Source organism: Metarhizium robertsii (genome assembly GCF_000187425.2).
Source record: "Metarhizium robertsii ARSEF 23 chromosome Unknown MAA_Scf_5, whole genome shotgun sequence".
In the NCBI taxonomy this organism is placed as follows: Eukaryota; Fungi; Ascomycota; class Sordariomycetes; order Hypocreales; family Clavicipitaceae; genus Metarhizium; species Metarhizium robertsii.
The window spans coordinates 2086915-2109262 of NW_011942193.1; the positions used below are offsets into that span (position 1 = coordinate 2086915).

General features: G+C 53.6%; 8 protein-coding genes across 8 annotated transcripts; 4 read left to right on the top strand and 4 right to left on the bottom strand.

The window, feature by feature from the left end:
* Window positions 1-115: 115 nt before the first annotated feature.
* Window positions 116-1772, top strand: MAA_04028 (RED-like protein; the record flags this gene model as incomplete). Its single annotated transcript, XM_007822026.1, has 2 exons — window positions 116-264; window positions 320-1772. 2 exons carry the CDS (start codon window positions 116-118, stop codon window positions 1770-1772), a joined length of 1602 nt encoding a protein of 533 aa, XP_007820217.1.
* Window positions 1773-2743: 971 nt separating this feature from the next.
* MAA_04027 (nucleoside hydrolase) lies at window positions 2744-4240 on the top strand (the record flags this gene model as incomplete). Its single annotated transcript, XM_007822025.1, has 4 exons — window positions 2744-2797; window positions 3004-3104; window positions 3170-3817; window positions 3874-4240. The coding sequence occupies 4 exons, from the start codon at window positions 2744-2746 to the stop codon at window positions 4238-4240; spliced, it is 1170 nt and encodes a 389-aa protein (XP_007820216.1).
* Window positions 4241-4510: 270 nt separating this feature from the next.
* MAA_04026 (Mitochondrial substrate carrier) lies at window positions 4511-5534 on the bottom strand (the record flags this gene model as incomplete). Its single annotated transcript, XM_007822024.2, has 2 exons — window positions 4511-5384; window positions 5449-5534. 2 exons carry the CDS (start codon window positions 5532-5534, stop codon window positions 4511-4513), a joined length of 960 nt encoding a protein of 319 aa, XP_007820215.2.
* Window positions 5535-7323: 1789 nt separating this feature from the next.
* Window positions 7324-8460, top strand: MAA_04025 (uncharacterized protein; the record flags this gene model as incomplete). Its single annotated transcript, XM_007822023.1, has 1 exon — window positions 7324-8460. The coding sequence occupies one exon, from the start codon at window positions 7324-7326 to the stop codon at window positions 8458-8460; it is 1137 nt and encodes a 378-aa protein (XP_007820214.1).
* A 510-nt stretch (window positions 8461-8970) lies between these two features.
* MAA_04024 (fungal transcriptional regulatory protein) lies at window positions 8971-10459 on the bottom strand (the record flags this gene model as incomplete). Its single annotated transcript, XM_007822022.1, has 2 exons — window positions 8971-10307; window positions 10390-10459. 2 exons carry the CDS (start codon window positions 10457-10459, stop codon window positions 8971-8973), a joined length of 1407 nt encoding a protein of 468 aa, XP_007820213.1.
* Window positions 10460-12402: 1943 nt separating this feature from the next.
* MAA_04023 (RNA exonuclease) lies at window positions 12403-14598 on the top strand (the record flags this gene model as incomplete). Its single annotated transcript, XM_007822021.1, has 1 exon — window positions 12403-14598. One exon carries the CDS (start codon window positions 12403-12405, stop codon window positions 14596-14598), a length of 2196 nt encoding a protein of 731 aa, XP_007820212.1.
* Window positions 14599-15227: 629 nt separating this feature from the next.
* On the bottom strand, window positions 15228-18935 carry MAA_04022 (uncharacterized protein; the record flags this gene model as incomplete). The annotated part of the gene is made up of 2 exons (XM_007822020.2): window positions 15228-18135; window positions 18217-18935. The coding sequence occupies 2 exons, from the start codon at window positions 18933-18935 to the stop codon at window positions 15228-15230; spliced, it is 3627 nt and encodes a 1208-aa protein (XP_007820211.2).
* A 466-nt stretch (window positions 18936-19401) lies between these two features.
* On the bottom strand, window positions 19402-19830 carry MAA_11232 (uncharacterized protein; the record flags this gene model as incomplete). The annotated part of the gene is made up of 1 exon (XM_011413212.1): window positions 19402-19830. The coding sequence occupies one exon, from the start codon at window positions 19828-19830 to the stop codon at window positions 19402-19404; it is 429 nt and encodes a 142-aa protein (XP_011411514.1).
* Between the last annotated feature and the right edge of the window lie 2518 nt (window positions 19831-22348).

Below are 22348 nucleotides of genomic sequence, written 5' to 3' on the forward strand. Positions count from 1 at the left end.
TCCTGGCCAGGCAAACCTTCCAGTCCTTCCACGACGAGGATGAAATCTCTCCTCTCCGCACATCAAAGCAGCCTCCGTCACTGGCAAGCTGGCTGATTGGCCGGCCTGCGCCATCATGAACAACGAGCAGTTCCGCAAGCTGATGCTTGCCAATTCGAAGCAAGCATCCGGCTCAAAAAATGACCCTTCTCCTCCCGTCGCAAAACCCAGTGGTGGAGGCACAGCTCTTGGATCCCGGCAGCGATCCAGCATGCCCATGACACCGTGAGTGCCCGTCTCGCCCAAGGTACCGTGAAGTTGTATTCTAATCAAAATATAGGCGATCTGTTGCAGGCCATCAAAGCGATTTTGCTCGACAGCTTGCCGAACGCAACCAGTCTGAGCGGCCACAGAAAAAGGTTAGAACCTCGGCGCCCAAAGGCGTCAGGCTCGCAGAGGGTTATGTCGACCGCGCGCGAAATCGAGCGACTGCCGAAATCGATGACCGAGAAGCGAGACTAAAGGCCCTCGAAGAATCGTACAAGAAGGAAGAAATTGACGAGGAGACATATGAGAAGCTACGATTTCAGATTGCAGGGGGCGACTTGGAGAGTACACATTTAGTCAAGGGACTGGATTTTAAGCTTCTTGAGCGAGTAAGAAAGGGGGAAGACGTATACGACGAGAAGCCATCTGGGTCAACAAATTCAGAGGCCCAAGAAGATGACACACATGTGGATGATGCCTTTGACATGCTCGAATCACAAGAGATTCATGCGATCGAAAGGGAAAAGACTGACAAGAAGAAAGGCCAACTATCTACAGTTGCAGCGGGAAAGAAGAGGACAAGAAACCAAATCCTGGCGGATATGAAGGCGGCGAGGGCAGCGGCCAAGGCACAAGCTGAACCCAGTTTGGGTGATCGATTTCGCAAGATCGGAACGACACAGAAACTCGGCACGCGCATAGAAGTAGATAAGAAAGGTCGGGAAGTACTGATTATCGTTGACGCCGACGGACATGAGAAACGAAAAGTTCGGAAACTGAGGCCTGGGGAACCAGAGGAGTCAAAAGACATATTGCCAATGCCCGACAAGAACGCAAAGCCATTGGGCATGGAAGTCCCCGAGCAATTTAGAACAAAGGAAGAACCAGCGGCTGAGGATGACGGAGAAGTTAATATTTTCGATGACGTGGGAGATGACTACGATCCACTGGCCGGAATAGATGGTTCAGAGTCGGGCTCGGATTCGGATTCGGAAATGACAGAGCAGACAACAGCTGGAAATGGCGTTCCACGGGACAAGCTGACAGCATCAGATTCAATGCCGCCACCGCCGATACCGCAAACAGGCCCCAGAAACTACTTTCAAGATTCCAAGACACGCCTCATTTCCGAGGAAGAGGGAGAACGAGCGCCGTCCATGTCGGACCCAGCCATCATGGCAGCTATCAAGAAGGCAGCGGCACTACGTCCGATTGAGACAGAAGACGACGACGACGAGTCTCGCCAAAATTCCGTGGCAGCTGAAGAGCGAAGAAGAAAGTTATTACAAACGTCTCAACGGGACGATGACGACCTTGACATGGGCTTTGGCACCAGCAGATACGAAGACGAAGAGGACTTTGAAGACCACAAACTCGCGTCATGGGGTGAAGATGATAATAGCGAAGGAGGCCGTAGCCGAAATGCACGAAGCCAACGCAAAAGAGGTCCAAAGAAGCGCAAGGTCGATAAAAACAACGCTGCAGATTTTCTTCGGATGATGGAGTCCCGGAAGGCAGCATCATGACGATGATGATGATGTTTCAATAAGTGATCAATTAACCAATCAATAAATCAATCCCACGCTGAAATGTAAACAATAGTTTGCATACTCGTGAACGAAAATGTTCGTGTGACGATGAAAAGAAGAAACGGGCAATGTATGTAAGCCACTCCCCAGAGATCCGAGATGGTTGGATCTTGACATACCCGTTGGCAACTAAGTGGACTTCCACTGTAAAGGAAAACCCCACTTACTTAGTTGCCAATGGGTACAAGAGAGTGCAAAGTCGGGGACGACTGCACAAACAATCACAAGTAAAGTCAGCCCCGCGGGAGCCTAGAGGAGTTGGAAACGAGCAATTGACCACATGACGCCGAGTGGGCCGTACAAAGGCTACAAACAGTGGCAATGACCCCCGAAACAAGTAAGCCGCTTACCAAACCCCTGTGTTTGCTGGACGATGATGAGCAAAATGCAAGTGTTGATAACTCGGGAAATTACAGGAACTTGGATTTTTGATTGGCCATGACTAAATTCAGTACCTCCAACGGACTTTCGCAGATTCAAAGTGAGAAAGCGCGTGGAAACATTGCGGGACCCCGCATGGATACATGTATGTATATGTACAACATATTACTACTACTGATACCTCTGGTACCTGCCTGCTTTGTGGGGAAGCCTGGCGGCCCCGTTGTTGCATCGGGTCTGTATCGGAGGGCGGCAGCCGGATGCAACGACTGCACAACAGCTTTGCAGCATTCACCCATCCGTCTGATCTCAGAGTCTTAAATACTGGCCCTTAGCTCCCCCCCTCCTCGCTTCTCCCTTTTACATTATCTTTTCCCAAACATCATCTGGTACAAGGCGTTTTGGGTTGGGCTGTTTGCTAGATCACATCCCGTTGAATGACCGACTCTCAAATTGAAGGGTGGCTTCTGTACAATCTCGCTTCACCCGTGTCTAGACGAACTTGACCAATATCTGCCGAGTACAACATGACCATCTCTTCCCAAATCCCTGTGTGGTTGGACTGTGACCCGGGCCATGACGTACGTATCATCCATTGTTCTAGCTGCTTCCTTGTCGCCGTCTCTCTAGTTTCCTGATAGACACTTGCATTGTCTCACCTGTCCAAAGAAACACCATCAATCGTCATGATTGGTCAGGCTATGTGGTTGAGCAGAGTGTATTCTCGTCAATGGCTTGTTGAATCTTTCCACAATTGGCAATGCTGACATTGCTGCTTCTCTTGCAGGACGTATTCGCCATACTATTGGCAGCATACCATCCTCGCATCAACCTACTCGGCGTTTCTTCAGTCTTTGGAAACGCATCGCTAAGGCAAGTCCCGGCCGAGTATCAAGCGCATACCCCGATATCAACCCTTTTTTTTCCTAACATGAAACAAAAATAAAAAACAGCCATACCACCTGGAATGCCGCGTCTGTCCTCACAGCCATTGGCAAAGAGAAACAAGTTCCCCTTTACCGAGGCGCCGCCAAGGCCCTAGAACGCCCTCCTGTTCATGCCCCCGAAGTCCATGGCGAATCCGGTCTAGAGGGAACCTTTCTGCTACCCAAGCCAGAATGCGAGCCTGTCGAGAAGGATGCTGTTGAAGCCATGTTCGAGGCTCTCATGGCCCAGCCAGACGAGACAGCGTGGCTCGTGGCCACTGGCTCCCTCACCAACATCGGCGTCCTGTTGCGCAGGCACCCCCAGATCACATCCCGCATCAAGGGAATCAGCATCATGGGCGGCTCCTTGGGAGAGGGCTTCTCAGACGCCATCCTGGGCCACGCCGATGACAAGGACCGCATCGGCAACATCGGGTTCTGGGCAGAGTTCAACATCCTCATCGACCCCGAGGCAGCCGCCGAAGTGTTCCACAACAAGGAGGTCGCCAAGAAGACGACGCTGGTCCCGCTCGATCTAACCCATCAGGTTCTGGCCACAAACGACGTGCGAAACATGCTACTGTACGGGCCGGGCGGCAATAACGAGGGCAAGGGTAAGACGACCTTGAGAGATATGCTCGTCGAATTATTATATTTCTTCGCGGAAACATATGCGTATGTTGTACTGCTCTCCTGGACGCCGGCGCGAAAAACCACTAATATCCCAGCAGGAACGTCTTCGGCATCGCAGAAGGGCCACCGCTGCACGACCCCATCGCCGTCGCTGCGGTTCTCATTGGGACGTCCGACGAGATCCCCTTTTCAGAGTGGCACGAACAGAAGAGCACACACCCCAAGCACAACGAGCGCTTCGATGTGACCATCGTCACGGAGGGGACCTTTGAAGAAGCCAGGGCGGGCACCAAACAGACAGGGCGCACCATTGCCAAGGCCTTGCCTGCCGGAGAGGAAGGCGTCAGAATACCTAGAAGTGTGGACGTCGCCAGGTTCTGGCAGGAGATTGAAGCCTGCGTTTCGCGCGCCGACACAGTCAACAAGAAGAATGATAAGGCCTTTTGGACAGAGTATAGATCATGAGCTGCACGAGTCATTTTGGTTTGTTTCTTGTTTTTTTTTTTACTTCTTCTCAGCTTGAAGAAATATCCCGCTTGTCTATATGGTGCCTTGTTTGGGGTATAAACATTAAGAGGATTCAATTACGCCGTGTGCTCGCTATTTATTCTATACAAAAATCCCCCCCATACCCCTCCAACAAGGATAGAACAAGGGACGAGTAGAAAGGACAAGGAAAGGGGGAGGGAAAGGTCCATTACAGGTTTCTATATACAAGTTCTTCCGTCCTAGACATTATAATTGAGCCTCTCGACTTGCATCGAGATTCATCAACAACTTGAGACTTCGCTCATATGTCCACACGGTGACAGCGCTAGCGGGCGCAGACTTTATCAGGCTGATAGGGAGGCCCTTGTACAGCCCGCGAAGTCCCTCTGTGCGTGCAATGGCGGCGATTCCTCGCAGGGCACTCGTGTACTCGGGTATGTCGCCGTAGACGTAGCGAGCCCTCGTCGGGCCCTGGACCTGTATCCTCTTCCGGACGAGGTCCAAGGGAAACACGGCCGTCTTGGCCACGACGCTGCCGACAACACCGGCGGTGGCGTCCTCGCCGCCCCACGGCACGTTGAAGCGCGACAGCTGGATCCGCAGCCCCTCGTACGTGACGAAGAAGATGCCCATAAAGGGCACGATCTGGCCCAGCGCAGGGCTGATGCCCCGGAAGAAGCCCCGGTACCCCTCGTCCCGCCTGATGTCGCGCACGGCGCTTCTCAGGGAGCCGTATATCCTGCGGCGGCCCTGGGCGGCAAACCTCGTCCTCAGCAAGTCGAGAGGATACGTAATCGAGGTGGCGAGGGCGCCCGAGGACGCGCCCGCGATGAAGCTCTCGGCCGCGTCGGGCAGCCTTGTCGGCAGGGCCGTCTGCAGAAACAGCGTCGTGGTGCGATACGTGGTGAACTGTATGGCGGCGTAGCAGACGTAGAGCAGCTCCGCGGGGACATTGCCCTTCCAGAGTGCGGTGAGGCCTTCGTGCCGGAGGATGTGCCTGAGCGTGGCGACGGTGCCGCGGCACGCGGGCGCGGTGCGTAAGGGGGTGAGGGGGTCGGAGGGGGAGTATGGCTGAAGCTGGAGACGGATTTTCACGACGTCCAGCGGCGCGACGATGAAGCTTTTTGGCAGAGGTTTGTTAGCGCATTTTTGTGGACAAGGGGCGACCTTTTTTTTTTTCATACCGAGACACAAGACCTGCTATGGCGCCGGCGGACACAACTTGGAGTTTTGTTCCCTCGTCCTTGAGACGCGTGCTACGAGCAGACATGCGGCCTTCTGGAGGCGCGGCCTCGCTCTCGCATGACAACGTTGCCAGCTTGCCTGCTGGAGCTGCGCCAACGAGCTTCCGCCCGCTCTGGCACAGAGTTCACAAGCGGCTCTTGTTCTTGGCCGTGGACGGGAAATGGGGGTTTGGAGATTTGTCAAGATATCCCAAGCGTGCAGGTTGGTTGTTTGTTCACGCCTGTCCTCCGTTGACGAGCGGGCAAGTTGCGATGGCGGAGCCGCTGTGTCCGGAGGTTACGTGGGAAGTGCGCGCTTTGAGGGGCTGGAATGGTGCAACACTGGAATGCTGGAATACGCGGGCGCGGGCGCGGTGCATTGAAGTCGTCGAGGTATCGTCGAATGTTGCATGTACTCAGATGTCTGAGTGGAAGTATTGGCGCAACAAAAATGTTATCGATACGTGACTGAAGGATGATGCAAGTGAGTGGCCTTGTCCTCGGTGTGGATAGTATGCCAGGGTCCCATTGGCTGCAGCTTGAGGTGAGTGAGTGACGGCATGCGGCGGTTTGGACCGGCGTGTTGGACAGAAGCCCGCCATCCCAACGCAAGGCTTCTGTGCCTGAAGGGTCTGGTTAGGTGCCCCGTAGGCATAGTACTTAAGTACTTACGGCGCCGGGAGCACCTCGTCTAGTACTCCGTACAAGTACTCCGTACCAGGCACGAGTATCCACCAAGACTGTTCGCGCGACCCACTGCCGCCAACCTTGCGGTCAGGGCGGGGATTGTCAGATGCAACCAGACTCTGCTAAACACAAAGAGCAAATAAATGGATGCAGATTGCCCTGAGGCCGGTCTCACATGTCTGACCCTGGCTGCACTCCGCCTTGCAAACAAGCAAACGCAGAAAAATGCATGCAATGTACAATACAAATACCTGATACTCGGCCTTGCAAACCACACAATCCTCAATGCCGTGCCGGAACTCACTTCCGCCCTGCGGCTTGATCTTACACACGCCGCGGGTCACGCCGTGGACGTCAACTGGCCGCCTGCCATCTTCAACCAGACCCTCCTCTCAGAGATGTCCAGCATTGAGGGGCAAGCAAATGCCCACGACCCGGTTGGTCAGCTGCGCCCTCGTTTCGCCTCACTTGGGCAAACATGGGCAAACTTCCTTTGCCCCGAACAACCACACCATTTCGCCGCAGATGCCATTGGCCGGCTTTGCCAGCCTGCTGCAACGTGCAAAAAACGGGGACATGGCTGAAAGGATGTTCAATGTTCAAATGGATCCAATGTCCTCGCGGCCCCATGTCCCCCGTGGTTGCAGGTCGCATGGGCATGGCGCTTTTTGTCCCACATGGAGTACGAGACGGCGGCTTGACGGGACATGGACCCGCGTCACTTGACGGAGACTTGACAATCAATGCCAGCATCTCTCCATCTTCTCTTCTTTTTATTAAAACACCTTTGTCCTTTACCCTCTCTTCTCTCTTTTGCCCTTCTTTTCCCTCGTCCTTTCTCCTCTGCCCAATCGAAATCTGAGTAAACGTTGCTGCTTCGGACTTGCTCATACGCACCCTTGTCGGATCACCTGCCTGGAGGGGCAATGCTCATCTCGACGTCAACGCAGCAACGACGTGTGATGGAATAGAAAGACGCTCCCTCCGAGGAACTTGAAACCTTTGTCGAATGCCCGTATGAGAGCTTGACTGGATACTGCCGGGCGTCAATCTCATATACATCAACGCTTGTGCTTCAAGCAATCTCCTCTCTCTTCTAAACACCATCGCCACTTCCGGCTTCAGAGCCTCACGAGTCACGACACCATCATGGCCGTCGTCATCTCTCCCCCTGACCAAGCAACCCTCCTCGCCCCTCTTCTCCCAGCTCTCCCAGCCGCAGCAGCATCAACCCAGCCGGCACTCCAACTCCTCCCTCTTCTCTCCCCCATCCTCCGCCAACGAGTCCAGCTCCTCTCCGCCTCCAGCACTGAACCATGGCTCCGTCTCCTCTGCTACGACGCCAGCAAGGCAGCCAAGCTGGCTGACATTGCTCGCGGCCCAACCCTCGAGCCGCACCCGGTATCCGGCGAAGTAGAGGTCGATTGGGGTTACGACTCGGAAACACACTACAGGAGGCTCGACGAGGAGACACTGCAGGCCCTCGTCGCCCTACCGGAACTAGGTCTCGCCTTCCGCCTGGTATACTGCGTCAACGACAAGGAGGGCGGTGGCGATGGCTGGCGCATTGGCGAAGTCACTATTGCAGAGCGGCCTGGCCCGTTCTCACAGTTTGGCGGCGCGTCAAGCATCGCCGAAGCAGAGAAGCAGTACAAGGACAAGGAAGCAAAGAGCAAAGACACGCTCCGGGTAAATGGCACGGCCGCAAAGTCTACTCTGGGAGGCAATGACGACGAAGACGACGATGACTACTGGGCGCGGTACGATGCAACGCCCGCCCGAACCCCAGCCAACAATCGCAGTCCCGCGCCAAACGCCGGCAGCGCACGCCCCTCCCACCACCAGCAAGATGGTCCTCGATCAGCTGCTGAGGACGACTACTTTGCGCAGTACGACGACGTTCAGCCCGCCATGGACAACCACGACCCTGACGAGGAGGCTCAGGCGGCGCAGCTGTTGGGTCCCCTGGGCTTTCAGCAGAACCCTGCGGCTGCCGAAGTGAATCAGAACGGCGGCATCCAGCAGGACGTATCCAACGCCGAGATTGCCCTGCAGCATCCACGCCCCGAGTCAAGCGCCTCGTCTAATGGCTCCCGTACCGTCGCCAAGCTTGAGGAGACGGCGGGCAAGCAAGAGCAGAATGAATTCGGCGTGAAGCAGCACGTTTCGCGCACCATACGCAGCTTGTACATGCTCTCCAAGGCCAGCGGCATCGATAGGGAGGAGTTTGAGAGGCTGGTGAAGACGGAGCTTGATTTGCTGGGCATCATGGATGAGGGTGAATGACGTGCGTCTTTGGGGGGGCAGATTGGGGGCAATGTCACGAGGTGAGGTGTGTACGTTGCGGTTGAACCATTTTCTCATGTCTGGTTGTTGATTATTTGGCCGCATTTCATGCATGGCGTTTTGTATTAGGTACATTTTCTGCATGGAACGGTGCATGTGCTTTCGGAGTTTTCGGAACTAGCATCCAGGAGAATAGATTTGTGGAGTTTTGATTGAACATGTACGAGGTTGTTGCGAGTGAATCTGGACGTGCTATTTATCTGCTCGATACTGTATCTCAGTGCTGATTGGTATTAGACATACAAGATGGTAAAAGTAGAGTTGCCCCTCCCCCAGTCCTCTCGAACGCCAGTTTTGTATTTCATACATCCGTGAATTCATCATTCTAAATTGTTGTTGAAAATCAAGAAAAACAAAAAGAAACTACCCCGGTCCCAGTCCCCTGCCATCTTCCTTTTGGGGACGACTCGAGGCATGTCTCCCATATTCACGCACAAGGCCGGCTAAACCTCAGCCGATACTGAGGTTATTCAGCGCCACTCTGGCCGATTCCACAAGCCTCGTGCAGTTTCTGTGCTCCGGCGGAACCGGCGCATTGTACTGAAGATAATATCTGGAATGATTTGGCATTTTGCCTGCCGCCATGAGGTCCTCCACTATCTGGTGCCGCAGTTTCGTCGACCTGTCCAGCTCGTTGATGACATCTTTCAAGCCCAGGATGGCGTGTCTGCCGGGCAGCGCGTCTCCAGTCTTGCCACCCAGCCCGTAGACGTCAAGTTTGAGGATTGATTGCACCGTCGCCCGCCACACATCCGGGTCCAGATTCCTATTGTCGATTGCTTTCAACGCCGCACATGCTCCATGGTCATCCATGACAAGACCCCAGAGGCCACCAAACTCCCTGAAGGAAAAGAATATCCCCTTGCCGTCGGCATGCGCGGCGTCGGCGTCGCGGTCAATCATTTCCATGATTCTGGCGTAGGCGTTGCACGCCGAGGGGACTAGAGCTCCCAGGCACGTCATATTCTGGAGCGATTGTACGGGCTGAGGCTGTAGAGGGTCTGTGAAGAAATATTGAAAGCAATGGGGGCATCCGAGAACATCTTGAGAGATTTTGGTCGCGTTTCGAGCGACTCTCATGGCCGAGGGGACGTCAGACGGCAGCCGCGTCAACGAGTCTAAAGCTAGATACAGCGATGAGAGACACCCGCAGGTGGAATTGGGGAGAGGCTTTGAGCTCGTGGATGCTTGTGGTGGCTCGGGAGATTCGATGATGCTAGAAACGTCACTTGATATAGAGGGCGGTGTCTCCTGGACTCGCGGCATCTGGCCTGCCACGTACTGGTGTAGGGAGTCATTGATATGCTTGGATATGCTCCCTCTCGTCGGCTCTGGCTCGTTGAAATCGATGCTCTGAAGAATATCCAGGCCTCCGAATTCTATTTGAAAGCTGTTACTGCCCAAGGAGCCATCTCCGGGACCTGAAAGGGAAAGGTACGGCTCTTGTGGAAGCGGGTACAGGTGAGCTGTGTCACTGTCGCCAGGGTTGTTGGACAACATGTCCAAGAAATTGAGCGGCTCATCGTCGATCTGCGGCATAAAATCAAGGTGTGCATTGGCCAAGGGATCTTGATGCGAGGAGGGTGAAAAAGACGCCCCTCTGGGGGTAGGCAACACTTGTGGCCGCGAGGCATCGGTAGATGCATCCTCGGGGATGGGTTGTTCTATTGCGCGACGTTTTCGGGGCCGTCCCATAGGCTTCTGGGGCGAGTAGACGCATGAAATACCCTCCCTCTTACATCTCTCACATCCGGTCGGATCCTTTGAACAAGCCAACTTCCGAGTGCCTGTCTTGTGTGAGCGTACAAAAGTCTCCGAAGTATGCCTCCGAACGGAACTTGGGAAGCAACGGGCAGCAAGGCAACTCACGGCATTCATCACAGGCACGATGCTTGGGCGTGTCAGCGGCCTTGGATTCTTGAGGTAGTTTCGTCGCCATGGCCATTCAAGAATACAGGCCCAAGGTGCCTTTGTTTTGCGAGAAGAGGAACGGCGGAATAAAGTCCGTATATGTACTGTGGCGGGTGATGTGATGGTGATCGGGGCTGACAAGCCAAACCCGCAGCGGGCCCTTGTGGTGGTACCGGAGATGCAGTGGGGCGTGGCGATCCCTTTGGGTGCGGTAAGGAGTCAGGACCGTAAGGCGCTTGAGTCTTTTTTTTAACCTGTATTTTGGCTAAAGGAGCTACTAATTAATGCATTAAGAATTGTTATAAATACTTTTATTATTATAATAAATCAATAAGCACGTATTTACTTGTTTATTTCTTAGTTCCTATTAGATATGATCCCTGCAAGAGATTTGACCTGTGATACGGAGTACATCAAAGAGAGATGGAGACCACACTCGTGCACTACCAGGAGAGTTCTCCACTTTTAGTAGTGTCTAAGTACTTAGCTGGCAGAGCCACGATTTGTTAACCTGCACGTTACTCCGTACTCTCACAGGGATGAGACTAAATGCTGTTGGAGTGTTCGTGGAAGAAGCCACCAACGTGGCCTGACTCTGGAAGACCGCTAGTGTCAGGCTTCAGATTCGGACATCTCCTGAAGTAGATGGAAGTCGGAACACCAAACCTCTACTACGTTGGAAGCCAGTTGATATTGATCATCTTTCACCTCCAGGATGCAAGGCACCGCGGTGCGTAACCTATATGGACGCCAAGAGTAACTGCCGCTGATGTGCTCACTGATACGTCTCTAACAACCTCAGCAAGCTTCATGGGCTACGCGTGTTTGTGGAAATGCTGACAAATGCTAGATGTCACCTTTGACGTTTTTATTCTACATGTAGAAGGGAGCTGGTGTAAAATGGCACATAAAAGGAAAATTCAAAATGTGACAAACACCAAAGACTGGCTAGCCTCGTCTGGATGACCAATGAACCTTTCAGCCCTAGGAGAAACACGTTGGTTGTCAGCCTCAACACCATGACAGACCAACACCATTTGCCACACACAGGTTCCGTGCACAGGCAACAGGAAAGAATAGGCAAAAAAAGTTGGCCTGTGGATAAGGCAGGGCGGCCATGGCGAGCGAGTTTTGACTGGCCCGTAATCCATTGACGTGGATTGGAAATAAACTCCATCCCCGAATGGTTAGTCAAGCGTCCTACGCACATGCTGGAAACTTCTGAAGTGTTGGTTGACAGTCGTACAATGAGAACGGACCAGACGCCACCAACAACCACCTGAGGATACACATTGATGCGAAACACGACCCAGCTCGAGATGGAAGGCACCGAACGTCAAAGCGGGCTTGCACCACGAAACCGATTGAAATAGTTACCGCGAAACGTGGGAATCAGCCGGAGCCAGATTGATCTGCGCGGGACGTACCCCAGACATCACTTTCTTGGTAGGTACATGGATGCTGGGGTACTAAACTGAAATCAACTCAGTCTCTGGTGCTAACATTGAATGCATGACCTCATGAGCGTGGTGAGGCAGTCTGCTGAGCCATACCCTTTTGAGCTTCAGCGAGCAACATTCAGCGGCACGGGACCTGCTAGCGAGTCACCTACTTAAGTACTTAAGTAAGTACCAAGGACATTTGAACACCGGCCTGTACACCACGGATACAGTGGGAGGTGAAAAGTGCCTAAGCTAAAGTAACCTAAGTACTAGGTACCCTACCTACCTTTAGGTACGTACCGCCAGTTCAGATAATCTTATCAACTCCCATGTCACCTTTTTTTCTCCCACTCTGCATTCAAATGTGTGTCGAGTCGCAAATCGTCAACAGTGTACTGCGACACCTGCACAGCATTATTCGCGGTCACAAGTTGCACCCTACGCTCCTCACCATCACAGTGACTATATTATTCAGATAGACGACAAATAAGCACCCTCCTTTTCGGATGCTCTCTGTCCACGCTAGAGCATGGTCTCGGGCTTCAAAGAGAAACTCCTGCGCGTAAAGGACTTTGCTCAATCAATTCTAGGTCGCAGCACCTCTGTCCGAGAATCGATCGAGAGGGACGATCCTACATCCTCTAACAACACGAATGTCGGTACCTCGGACGCGACGCCAGCCCGAATCATGACCGAGTCGGCCAAAGATGCCACCGAGACGTCTTCTCAACATAGCCTGAAGCGCACGAGTCCCCATGATGAAAATGAGGCCGGTGAGTGGCAAGTTGTCACGCGGCCAAGCAAAAAGGCCAAAAAAACCCCGCGGCCAGGGAAAAGTTACCCGGCTCTCAACTTCTCCAGCAATGCCCGGCTGCAGTCCAAGATTAACTTGAACAACCTACGAGACTTGGTGACATATATCTTTGCAGACGGCACAGGACCGCAATGGATCGGCGTCTCTCACCGGCCGCACTTCCGGAAGATTGTTGCCATCATGATTCCCGGCCTGGAAGAGGCCATGTTCAAGAAAAATGTCGACTTGGCAACCTACAACGAGGCGAGAGACGACCCCGACGAGCGGCAGCAAGTTCTTACGTCTCCCGACGATTACTACCCACGCGCTCTGAACAAGGAGACGCTTCCTGTGCTGCTGGCCCCCTTTGCAGACATGTTCCCTCACCTGTGGCCGGTGAAAACCCCCGGAGACGACAAACATGGCAAGATGCACTCGCCCATGGCTGCCTTTCTCACCGCCCCAGCCCCCAAGGAGAAGACGTCCAAGCAAGGAGGCGTGAAGCCAGCCTCGGAGCCCCATGGATGGAGGAACAACAGGACGCCCATCACTCAATTCTTGGCTACAGCCGAAGAGCTCTCTGATAACGGATACCTCCTTCACCCGGCCCTGCTACCGGACGGCGAACGCCGGGACAACTTCGTCGCACCAGACGGCTGGGTAGTCACCAAGGTCGACAGGCTCGAAGATGGCCAGGTGCCGGACGCCGAAATCCAAAAGGGCAGCATAACAGCTGGGCGGGAGGTCCTCGCGCTAGACTGCGAGATGTGCATGACGGGCGAGAACGAGTTCGCCCTCACGCGCATCAGCATCGTCAGCTGGGACGGCAGCGTTGTCCTCGACGAGCTCGTCAAGCCCGACAAGCCCATTACCGACTACGTCACACGCTTCTCCGGCATCACAGAGGAGATGCTGGCCCCGGTAACCACCACCCTGCGCGACATCCAGGCCAAGCTCCTCGACCTCCTTCACCCACGCACCATCCTCCTAGGCCACTCGCTCGAATCCGACACCAAAGCCATCCAGATCGCACACCCCTTCATCGTCGACACATCCATGCTGTATCCGCACCCGCGCGGTCCCCCGCTCAAATCGTCCCTCAAGTACCTCGCCCAGAAGTATCTCTCGCGGGAGATCCAAAAAGGCGGCGCCGAAGGCCACAACAGCATCGAGGACGCCAAGACCTGCCTCGATCTCGTCAAGCAAAAGTGCGAAAAGGGCAAGCTCTGGGGCACCTCCGACGCCCAGGGGGAGAACCTCTTCCGCCGCCTCGCCCGCGCTGGCACAGCGTACAAGGCCCAGGGAGGCGACGCGGCCCTTGGCGGCGTCGAGGTTGGCAAGACGAGCGCCGCAATTGACTGGGGCGATCCGTCCAAGGGCCTCGGCGCAGGCGCAACCTACCAGCTTGGCTGCAGGTCCGACGAGGACGTGACGCGAAACGTGATACGCGCCGTCAACGGCGACCCCGACGGGCTGGAAATCAAAGGCGGCGGCGTGGACTTTGTATGGGCCCGGATGCGGGAGCTCGAGGCCCTCCAGGGCTGGTGGAACAAGAACCGTGTTGAAAACACCAACAGCGACGGCGGACCACCCCAAGACGCTGCCGATGGCGATGGCGGTGTCTCCGCGACGGCCGACGCCAACGCCACCACGTCGCCGCTTGAGCAGGCCTTGACAAGACTAACAGAGCGTCTCGTTCGGATTCACGCCGCCCTGCCGCCCTGCACGGCCATCATTGTGTACAGTGGATCGGGAGACCCTCGGAAGATGTCGCAGCTGCAGCAGATGCACGCCAAATGGAGGAGGGAGTACAACACTCCAGGCAAGAAGTGGGATGAATTAAGTGTCAAGTGGACAGATGTAGAGGACCAAGCTCTTAGGAGGGCCGCTCAAAAGGCAAGGTCAGGAATTGCATTTGTCTCGGTCAAGTAGACCTATTATTGTACATCATCAGTGCCAATATAGATGAATAGAATAACCAAGAGTAAAATATAAGTACTTCATTGTGGACCGCCAGCTAAAATAAAATCAAAAGATGCTGCCGCTCATTTCTCACGAATCCACGCTATCCTACCTGTACGTACATGTACTCCGTATGACTGATCCGATTCCCCAACCCATCCATTTTTATGCAAACGATACCCAAAACAAGTGCACTTTTGGAATTACCCTCCCTCCCTATTAAGTTACGCTCAACCCTTCCAAGGGTGCGAGGCAAAAAGCAAATACAAAAAAAAAAAATGACCAAGACAAAACGCTTATCCCATCGCCATGGAAAAATCAAGAGCCCATCTCGCACACAATCGGCGCACTGACTAAGCATAGCCAAACTGTCGCGCAGTAAAAGGGGCAAATAGTCCACCGTCTCACCCTGTAACACTGAATAAAATTTGTATTGCGCGTGCGGTTATAAAGGAAAAGTCTATAAGTGTCGTATTTGACAAAGAGCCCGAAATAATAAAGAGGCCGTTAATCGTCAGCTGTTGCATTATTATAAATTTCAAACAAGTAGAAGAATCTGGTGTTTCGGTTCAAATTGCTCAATCTGAAGGCGGTCTGGTTCACGAGTGACGTGATTTTTTGCGCCCAAGGCTGCCAAAATCGTCCACGAGCTCCGCAGAACTACCCAAGAGGTCCAGCGGTGGCAGTTGAGGGGGGTCGACACGATTGATCTCATGTTGTTGAACCCTGCCATAACTAGCGTGTTTTTCGTCTTGCCTGCTGCCTTGCAGGTCGATATCTGACAGCTCGCCGGGAAACTCTAAGGAAGATTTGGAAGAGAGGCGTTGCTGCCGCGACGAGGTCCGTTCGAATGGCAAGGCCGATGACGCTGACAAGGTTTGTCTATGGCCCCTGGCAGACTGTCCCCCATCATGAGACGCATGGTCGGATGGCGCTGGAGAGCTTGAACTTATCGCAGATAGTACCGGTAGGTGCCGGTCATCCACTAAGCCTGAGATTCTCTTAGAACTTTTGCGTGGAATTTCTGGCAGGCTCAAACCGAGCAGTTCACCTTGTTTAGAACCTCTCGGCAATTTCGAGTGATCGATATCTTCCTCTTCCTCATCATTATCGGAATCTGAGTCGGAACCACGCGGAGTGCCATCATCCGTGAGCAGGTCTCCTGGACTTCGCTGGGGAGACCTGGGAGGACGCTTCACAGGAGGATCGCCTTCATCGTCTGAATCGATCGGTCCGTTTCTCAACACACCCATGGCAACAGGGATGCCTTCGGGGGGAGTCTCGTCTCCAAAACCCCCATTCCGTACCATGTCTGGGGGCATTCTAGAGCTTCGGACAACTTCGAATCCCTTCCCCTTTTCCTTGCTCTTGCCGCCGAACAGTGTTCTGAACCAGCCAGTTGCAGTAGCCACTGGACCAGTGGGATCGGCTGGACCAGTTCCAAGTCGTCGCCCAGGGTTGTCCGAGTTCAATGCCGGGCCACGCACACCGTAATAAAAGTCAACTTCACGTGTGGCGTAGTCCGGGCGGTTCGCAGGCAAGTTCATGATACCGCCCCCGGCACCAGGAGGAGCAGGTGTTGCTGCGCGAGTAGTGTCTTCGCCAGAGACGTCTCCACTCTCCCCTACAGTGGCCGGAGTGAGAGCGGCTTGTTTGGGGTCGAGTCCCAAAGCATTGGAGGTCGGTGTATCCGAGTGTGTCGAGTCTCGCAGGTTCGCGTTGTTGTTTGCTGTTCGGCGTGGCGGTCGATAGTAGGGATCGGATGGCTCCATATGACCGCCAGCAAGTATCGGGCGACCAACTGTGGGCGATGCGACAAAGGAAAAGGTGCTCGTCTCCCCCGGGGTTCCGGGAATGTAGGAACTGTTTGTATCGACGTGGCGGTGACCGGCCGACCACATGTCAGCGCTATCAAGAACTGAACTACTCCGCTGGTTATGTGCGGCGATACCGCCATAGCTAGCCCCCGAAGCACTTCGAAGGCGGCCACCTGGTACGGAGTAGCCAGTCCTGCTGGTACCTTCTTCAGCATGCAGCATTGCCATGGACGACAGCTGACTGGCTCTCGAGGGAGCGGTTCGGTGCGTTTCACGTCGTGACAGTTGACGCATACCGAAAATCTTGGACAGGCCCCCCCTAGTCAGGCCAGTGATGTTGTCTCCTCCAGCGCCCAACAAACGTGCTACAACTTCGACTATTGTTGACAACGCACTCAAGAAGAACCCAAAGAAAAGAACACTGCCGTGAATGAGTAGGATAGCATATCCAATCCACCCTTTGGGTCCCTCTGTAACACCAAGACTGGGGGCAAAGGCGACCATCAAAAGAACACACGCGAGCCGGAGGATGGCAAACAACGTATGATAGGCGTTCATTGACGTAGATGACTGGAAAGGCCGAAACGCGTGAATGGTGAACATTTGAATGACTTCGCAAATGGCTAGCAAGACGACTTGGGAAATGCCACTGGGTTGCACGGCTCCAATAGCCACGCCCCGAACAAAGTTGAGCAAAACCGGGATCAGGGCAAAAGCGGCAGCTTCGTCAGAGTATGTGTTATACAATGGTCCATATCGCAAGACGGTAGGCAAGTCGTCAAACAGGACTGATTTCGGTTTTGTCCGAATAATGAGTAGGAGGATATAGCAAGCAAAGGCCAAAAGCACAGCTATGGTGACGGTAGCTAAGACAACGGTGAATGCGGGCGACTCGTGCGCAACAACCAGTTGAAAACACGACAGGGCAACAACCGGCATCAGCAAAAAATTGAAGACGATTCGAATCACATTTCCGATGCTGAAGGGAATGTTTTTTGCACGGAGATCCTCCTCTGGAATGTTTTGGATCTTTCGATACAGCCATTGAACAAGGAATCCGGCTTGGGTGAGGACGAAGACTGCTGCAATAATAACGCAGAGCCAGACCATCATGCCCGCCCAGATGTCGGCACTCTCAGACATGCCAACCAACTGGCCAAGGGCATGTAGGCCGTAGCCATCCTGAGGGTCAGTGATGTAGATGCCATCGCGGACGCTCTGCCAGCCAGGGGTGTGCGTAACAAAGCTTTCGTTGAACATGAGTGCAGACCACCCAACCTGGCTCACGACGGGCTGAAAGAAGCCAGGATAGCTCAGAGACAGTGCGCCAGACAGGGCTATAAATTGAATATATTGCAAACAATCTCCGAAACCGGGTGTGACGAGTCGGAGCAGGTCGGCGTCCCGGCCATAGTTGGACGTCCAATGGAAAATGTTGGAGCTTCCCCACGGGCTGAAGATGGCAGCAAACACGACAGCGAAGCCACAAAATATAAGGACAATCAAAGGCATGATCTTAAGTACCCATGAGAGATTCCCGAGATCCGGAGTGATGGTGGCGGAAATACAACCAATGTTGTCACCCCGTTGGTTACCAAAGATGATCAACATGGTGGTCGCAAAGGAAGCAAGTTGATATGATGAGCGCATGTCGTTTGTGATGTTCATCGATGGCAGATCAGCCAGTGTCCTATCGAAGTTAGTTTGCTGCTCAGTCGCATCGTCTCCCGCGCGCCGTCTCGCCGTCTGCCTGTTGCGTATCCGCACTTACACTTTGCCCGTGGTATTAAATACCGGAGCCAACGGACAATGCCCCCCAACCAGAGCCTGCTCACAAAAGAAGCTTCTACTACTCCAAGGCGTGTAGGTGAGCATGCCAATGGAGCTCTTGACCGTGGTGCCGTTTGCATCGTTTTCCGAGTTGACAATCTTGCCGTCGGTCTTATTATCGTTGGTCCAATCGGGACTAGTCGGCGGCGGCAGCATCTGCTTGTTCACTGAGCCCGTGACATTTCCCCAGACAATGAACTGGAAGTTGTGGGCGTCATTTTGGGTGTCAAACTTGGCGTGGGCTTCAACTGGAACCCATTGCAAAAACGGCGGTTGTTGTGATTGTACCGAATCGGGCAGACAGTTGGTGTACTTGATTTGGACGGCCGAAGCAGGACGGCAGGCGAGGGATAGGAGAAGTATGATGGCGAGGAATCCAGAGGGAGTAGTAATGAGACTTGTTAGGAATCGAGGCATGGGCCGTATGTATTTCCTGCGGCCCGGTCGACTCGTGCAACCAGGAGTCTGCCAAAAGCAGGCCGAGGCTGAGCTACAGCAAGAATCAGCGGAAACAAATGGACACGTCGATGATGAGTCCATTCGGGCTTGAGATTTTCGCCTTGGGTGGGAGCTTCGATGCTCTGCGGTCGACGATGGCGAAGTGAGACGTCTGCACAACCGGCCGTCAAGGCGCTGCTCCCAGTCGCGCCCGCCAGCCATGCTGGGGCGCATGTATTTCGATGCTCGCCGCATTCAAAGGCAGCGCATCTTGGGGGAATGTTCCGTAGTTGAAGCTGTGGCAAATCGAGGTGAAGAAAAAAAAAAAAAAGAGCGAGCGACGAGAGCTTGTTGTTGCGTGTGCGTTTCGTCGAGGCGGGACAGGCTGCGGACAGGAGAGCACCAGCCTCGAGAGAAAAAGGTGAAACAGGCCGTCGACAGCCAATTGTCTTGTCTGTGTCTGCAGAGTTCTGCGTAGAGAAGTGCAACGCCTTGTACCACCCAATCTGCCGAAAAATAAAAATAAACGCTTTGCTTTCCAAGTGAAGGGGTCGACACTAACAATAGAGAGAAGCCCAGTATTGTACGGAGCATACGGTGGAGGAAAAGAGAGAAGAAACAGAGAGCCGTTGACTACAGATGGAGACACGGGCGACGGGCATCGGGGACCAGGGGACCAGGGGATAAATCAGGCCAGTCTGTGCTGGGATACGACGACAGCACTTGGGCCCAGGAGCCAGGGCAAAGGCAGGCAACGCAGGCACCAACCAGCACCAGACTGTACAGGCAGAAAGCAGGCACTGGAGTAGCGGAAGAGCTGAGCTGGCTGGGCAGGCTGGGCAGCTGGGATCGGCCTTGACCAGCCAGCCAAGGTGGAGTTGATGGTGCGTGTGGAGTTTGAAGGTGGCAGAGGTGCAGAGGTGCAGAGGTGCAGAGGTGCAGAGATGACGGAGGCGACAATGCTCGAGTGGGGGGGAGCGGCCAGCGGGTTCAATGTGGCGGTTGGCTGTTGGCAGCGGCTTGGTGACCCTGTAGCAGTAGTACTAGTAACCGTCCAACCGTAGCGGCGGCTTCTCGCCAACAAGCCACTACTACCAGTGTCAATTGTCTGGTGCATTGTTGTCCGGTGCATCCAGCAACTCGTTCAATGTTCGGAGCATCGCCAGACGCACGCAATAATGGCCAACAACAACAAAAAGAGAAAAAGAGAAAAAAGAGCTCGCCAGATCCCTAGAGCCCCATGCTTCACCACATGCCGCTGCTCCTCACCAATCAGCTACACCTTTTCTCGGGCCATGCGACAAAAAAGAGAGCAAAAATCCGGAGTTAGCCTGGGCTGGAATGTACCGTGGCCGGGAATAATCTATGTATGATTCACGCCGCAAACAGGAGACTGATAGTAGTAATTTTTTTACGAGACCACACACACACTCGCACACACTCACACTATTATTACAGTAGGTGGTGTACTGCATACATACCTAGGTACTGGCTTCAAGTTCCGATAGTTGCCAGGCGGAAATCGAGGAATACCACACTGTGCTGCTCAAAGTACCTCCTCCATCGCTCTCCAATCTTGCCTTGCCTTCCCAGTCATGACGAAAACTCGGCTCTGCAGCACCTGGGGCCCCTGCATTTCCTGCTGCGTGCAACGGCCTCCGGCGAGATGGGACGAGATGACACGGAGCCGACGCCGCTCATCCCACAGACCAAGCTGGAGCGTCTTCTGGCTTCTCCCCAGCATCGTCGACGGGGAGACTTTCGACCATGGGACAAACTCCAAGCAACTCCCATCTTGGGTAGCGATGGGAGGCGGTGCATCGCGCTAGCGCAGCCGTCCTGAAACCTCTCGCTCCCTCGTGCTCTTGCCTCTCTGCCCGTGGCTGTCGTGGCTGTCGTGGCTGCTCGTCAAGCTCGTCAAGCTCGTGTATGCCCCTGCTCTGCCCGCCTCCACGAGCCCCCATTACCCGCCGCCATCGTCGCAGAGAGTGGCACAGCCGGCCTCTGATCATCGTCTTAGCCGACCAGACCCATGAACTTTGTCGTTTCGGTGGCTGCGTCAGCCTGCGGCAAAGACCAGCCTTGCAGTGTGCGCCTGCCCTGGTGTTGAACTGAACGAACCAGACCGCGATTCCCGTTCGCTTACTCTCATCTCGCGTCGCCTAAGTGCATAAAAAACGCGCCGCAGCTCCGACAACAGACCGTACTCCGTACTCCGTATACTATTACAAATTTATGCAAAATTCAATAAAGCGAAAGCATTAATTGCCATCCTCATATTACCTTGGCGTCTTATCAAACCGTCTCTTCACTGGCATAGCCAAAAATGCACCAGACAAAAATACTTCAGTCATTACGGCCCTTTGGGCCTTTCGAATACTCTGTGCAACTTGATCAGCACATATTTCCGAGGATTCCCTGGGGAGTCAGCTATGTAAGTTATTAGTACCTCTGTACATTCATGTACACCAGACTTCGAACGTTGCAACATTGAACCTTCAATGTGCGCTCTAGCGCCATGACCCACTAGAGTCATCCTTGCATGTGGTCCTCATAGCCCCTGTGGCCCGCTCCGGCTGAGCTTAACTACACCACAAGCTGGGCTAATTATAAATTTGAAGTCAATAATACTATGACAATCATAGCCATTCCAGCAGTTTAATAAAACACAATCAAATGCAACGTGATTGACTGAATAAATCTGCCTCCCGCACCTATCTGCGTTGGCCAATGCAATGCAATGCCCCTTTTTTTTGTGTATTATATGATTGAATCGGCTTCAATCATCGCACCGTGATATCCATCACAAGTCATCGGTTGTTGACCTGCCAAATACTTATGTAAAGTAGGTAGCATATAGCATGACCACCACCCCACAGCCCAGCAGATACGAGCTTTTTGATCGGGTAGCCCCGACAAAACGTCCTCTTGGACTTGCTCAGGATTTTGTTCCCGCTACTCAGCCCTACATTTACCCTTGGCTCTTGACTCTAGTGTGTATTCCACGTGTCCTGGAATGTTGTTTCTCTTCATCCATGAACTTACCGATGACTGCAACTCTCGTTGAACACAGTGAGTTTCTGAGAGATTTCGGAATGGGAGGGACATTCTAAGGTTTCCATGGGTTATGTACGTCTCCAACGGTGAATGATGATTCATCTGATGCTGAATTTGTTGAATCTGTTGATGAACAATGGTACACAAACCAAACGTTTGCTTGGCAGCATCGATGCGCTCAAGTGGGAGCTGGCCAGTGGACATTCGCCTTACTTGTCTGTGATGGGTATGGAAACGCTGTGCCCTAACGTGGTATTCACGAGACTCCTCTGTGGTCCATGCTAGCTTATTATTGGATTGCGATGGCCTGTTGGCGCGCCGGGTTTCCCGCTCGGTCAATATATTTAGTGAGCCCTCACTTTCTTGGCATCCCTTGTGGTGGCCATCATTTTTCTCAAAAAAGGTTGGCATATGAACAGGCTTGTTTAGTAGCTCCGGGGGGGTAAAAAGAAAAGGAGCCGGACGTTTTGTGTAAGGCGGCGTCAACTGAGGTGCTTGAGAATGCGACGAAGCCGACGACAAGAATGATTTTATGCTATTCCTAGGAATTTCATCATGGATTCTGCACGGCTGATTCA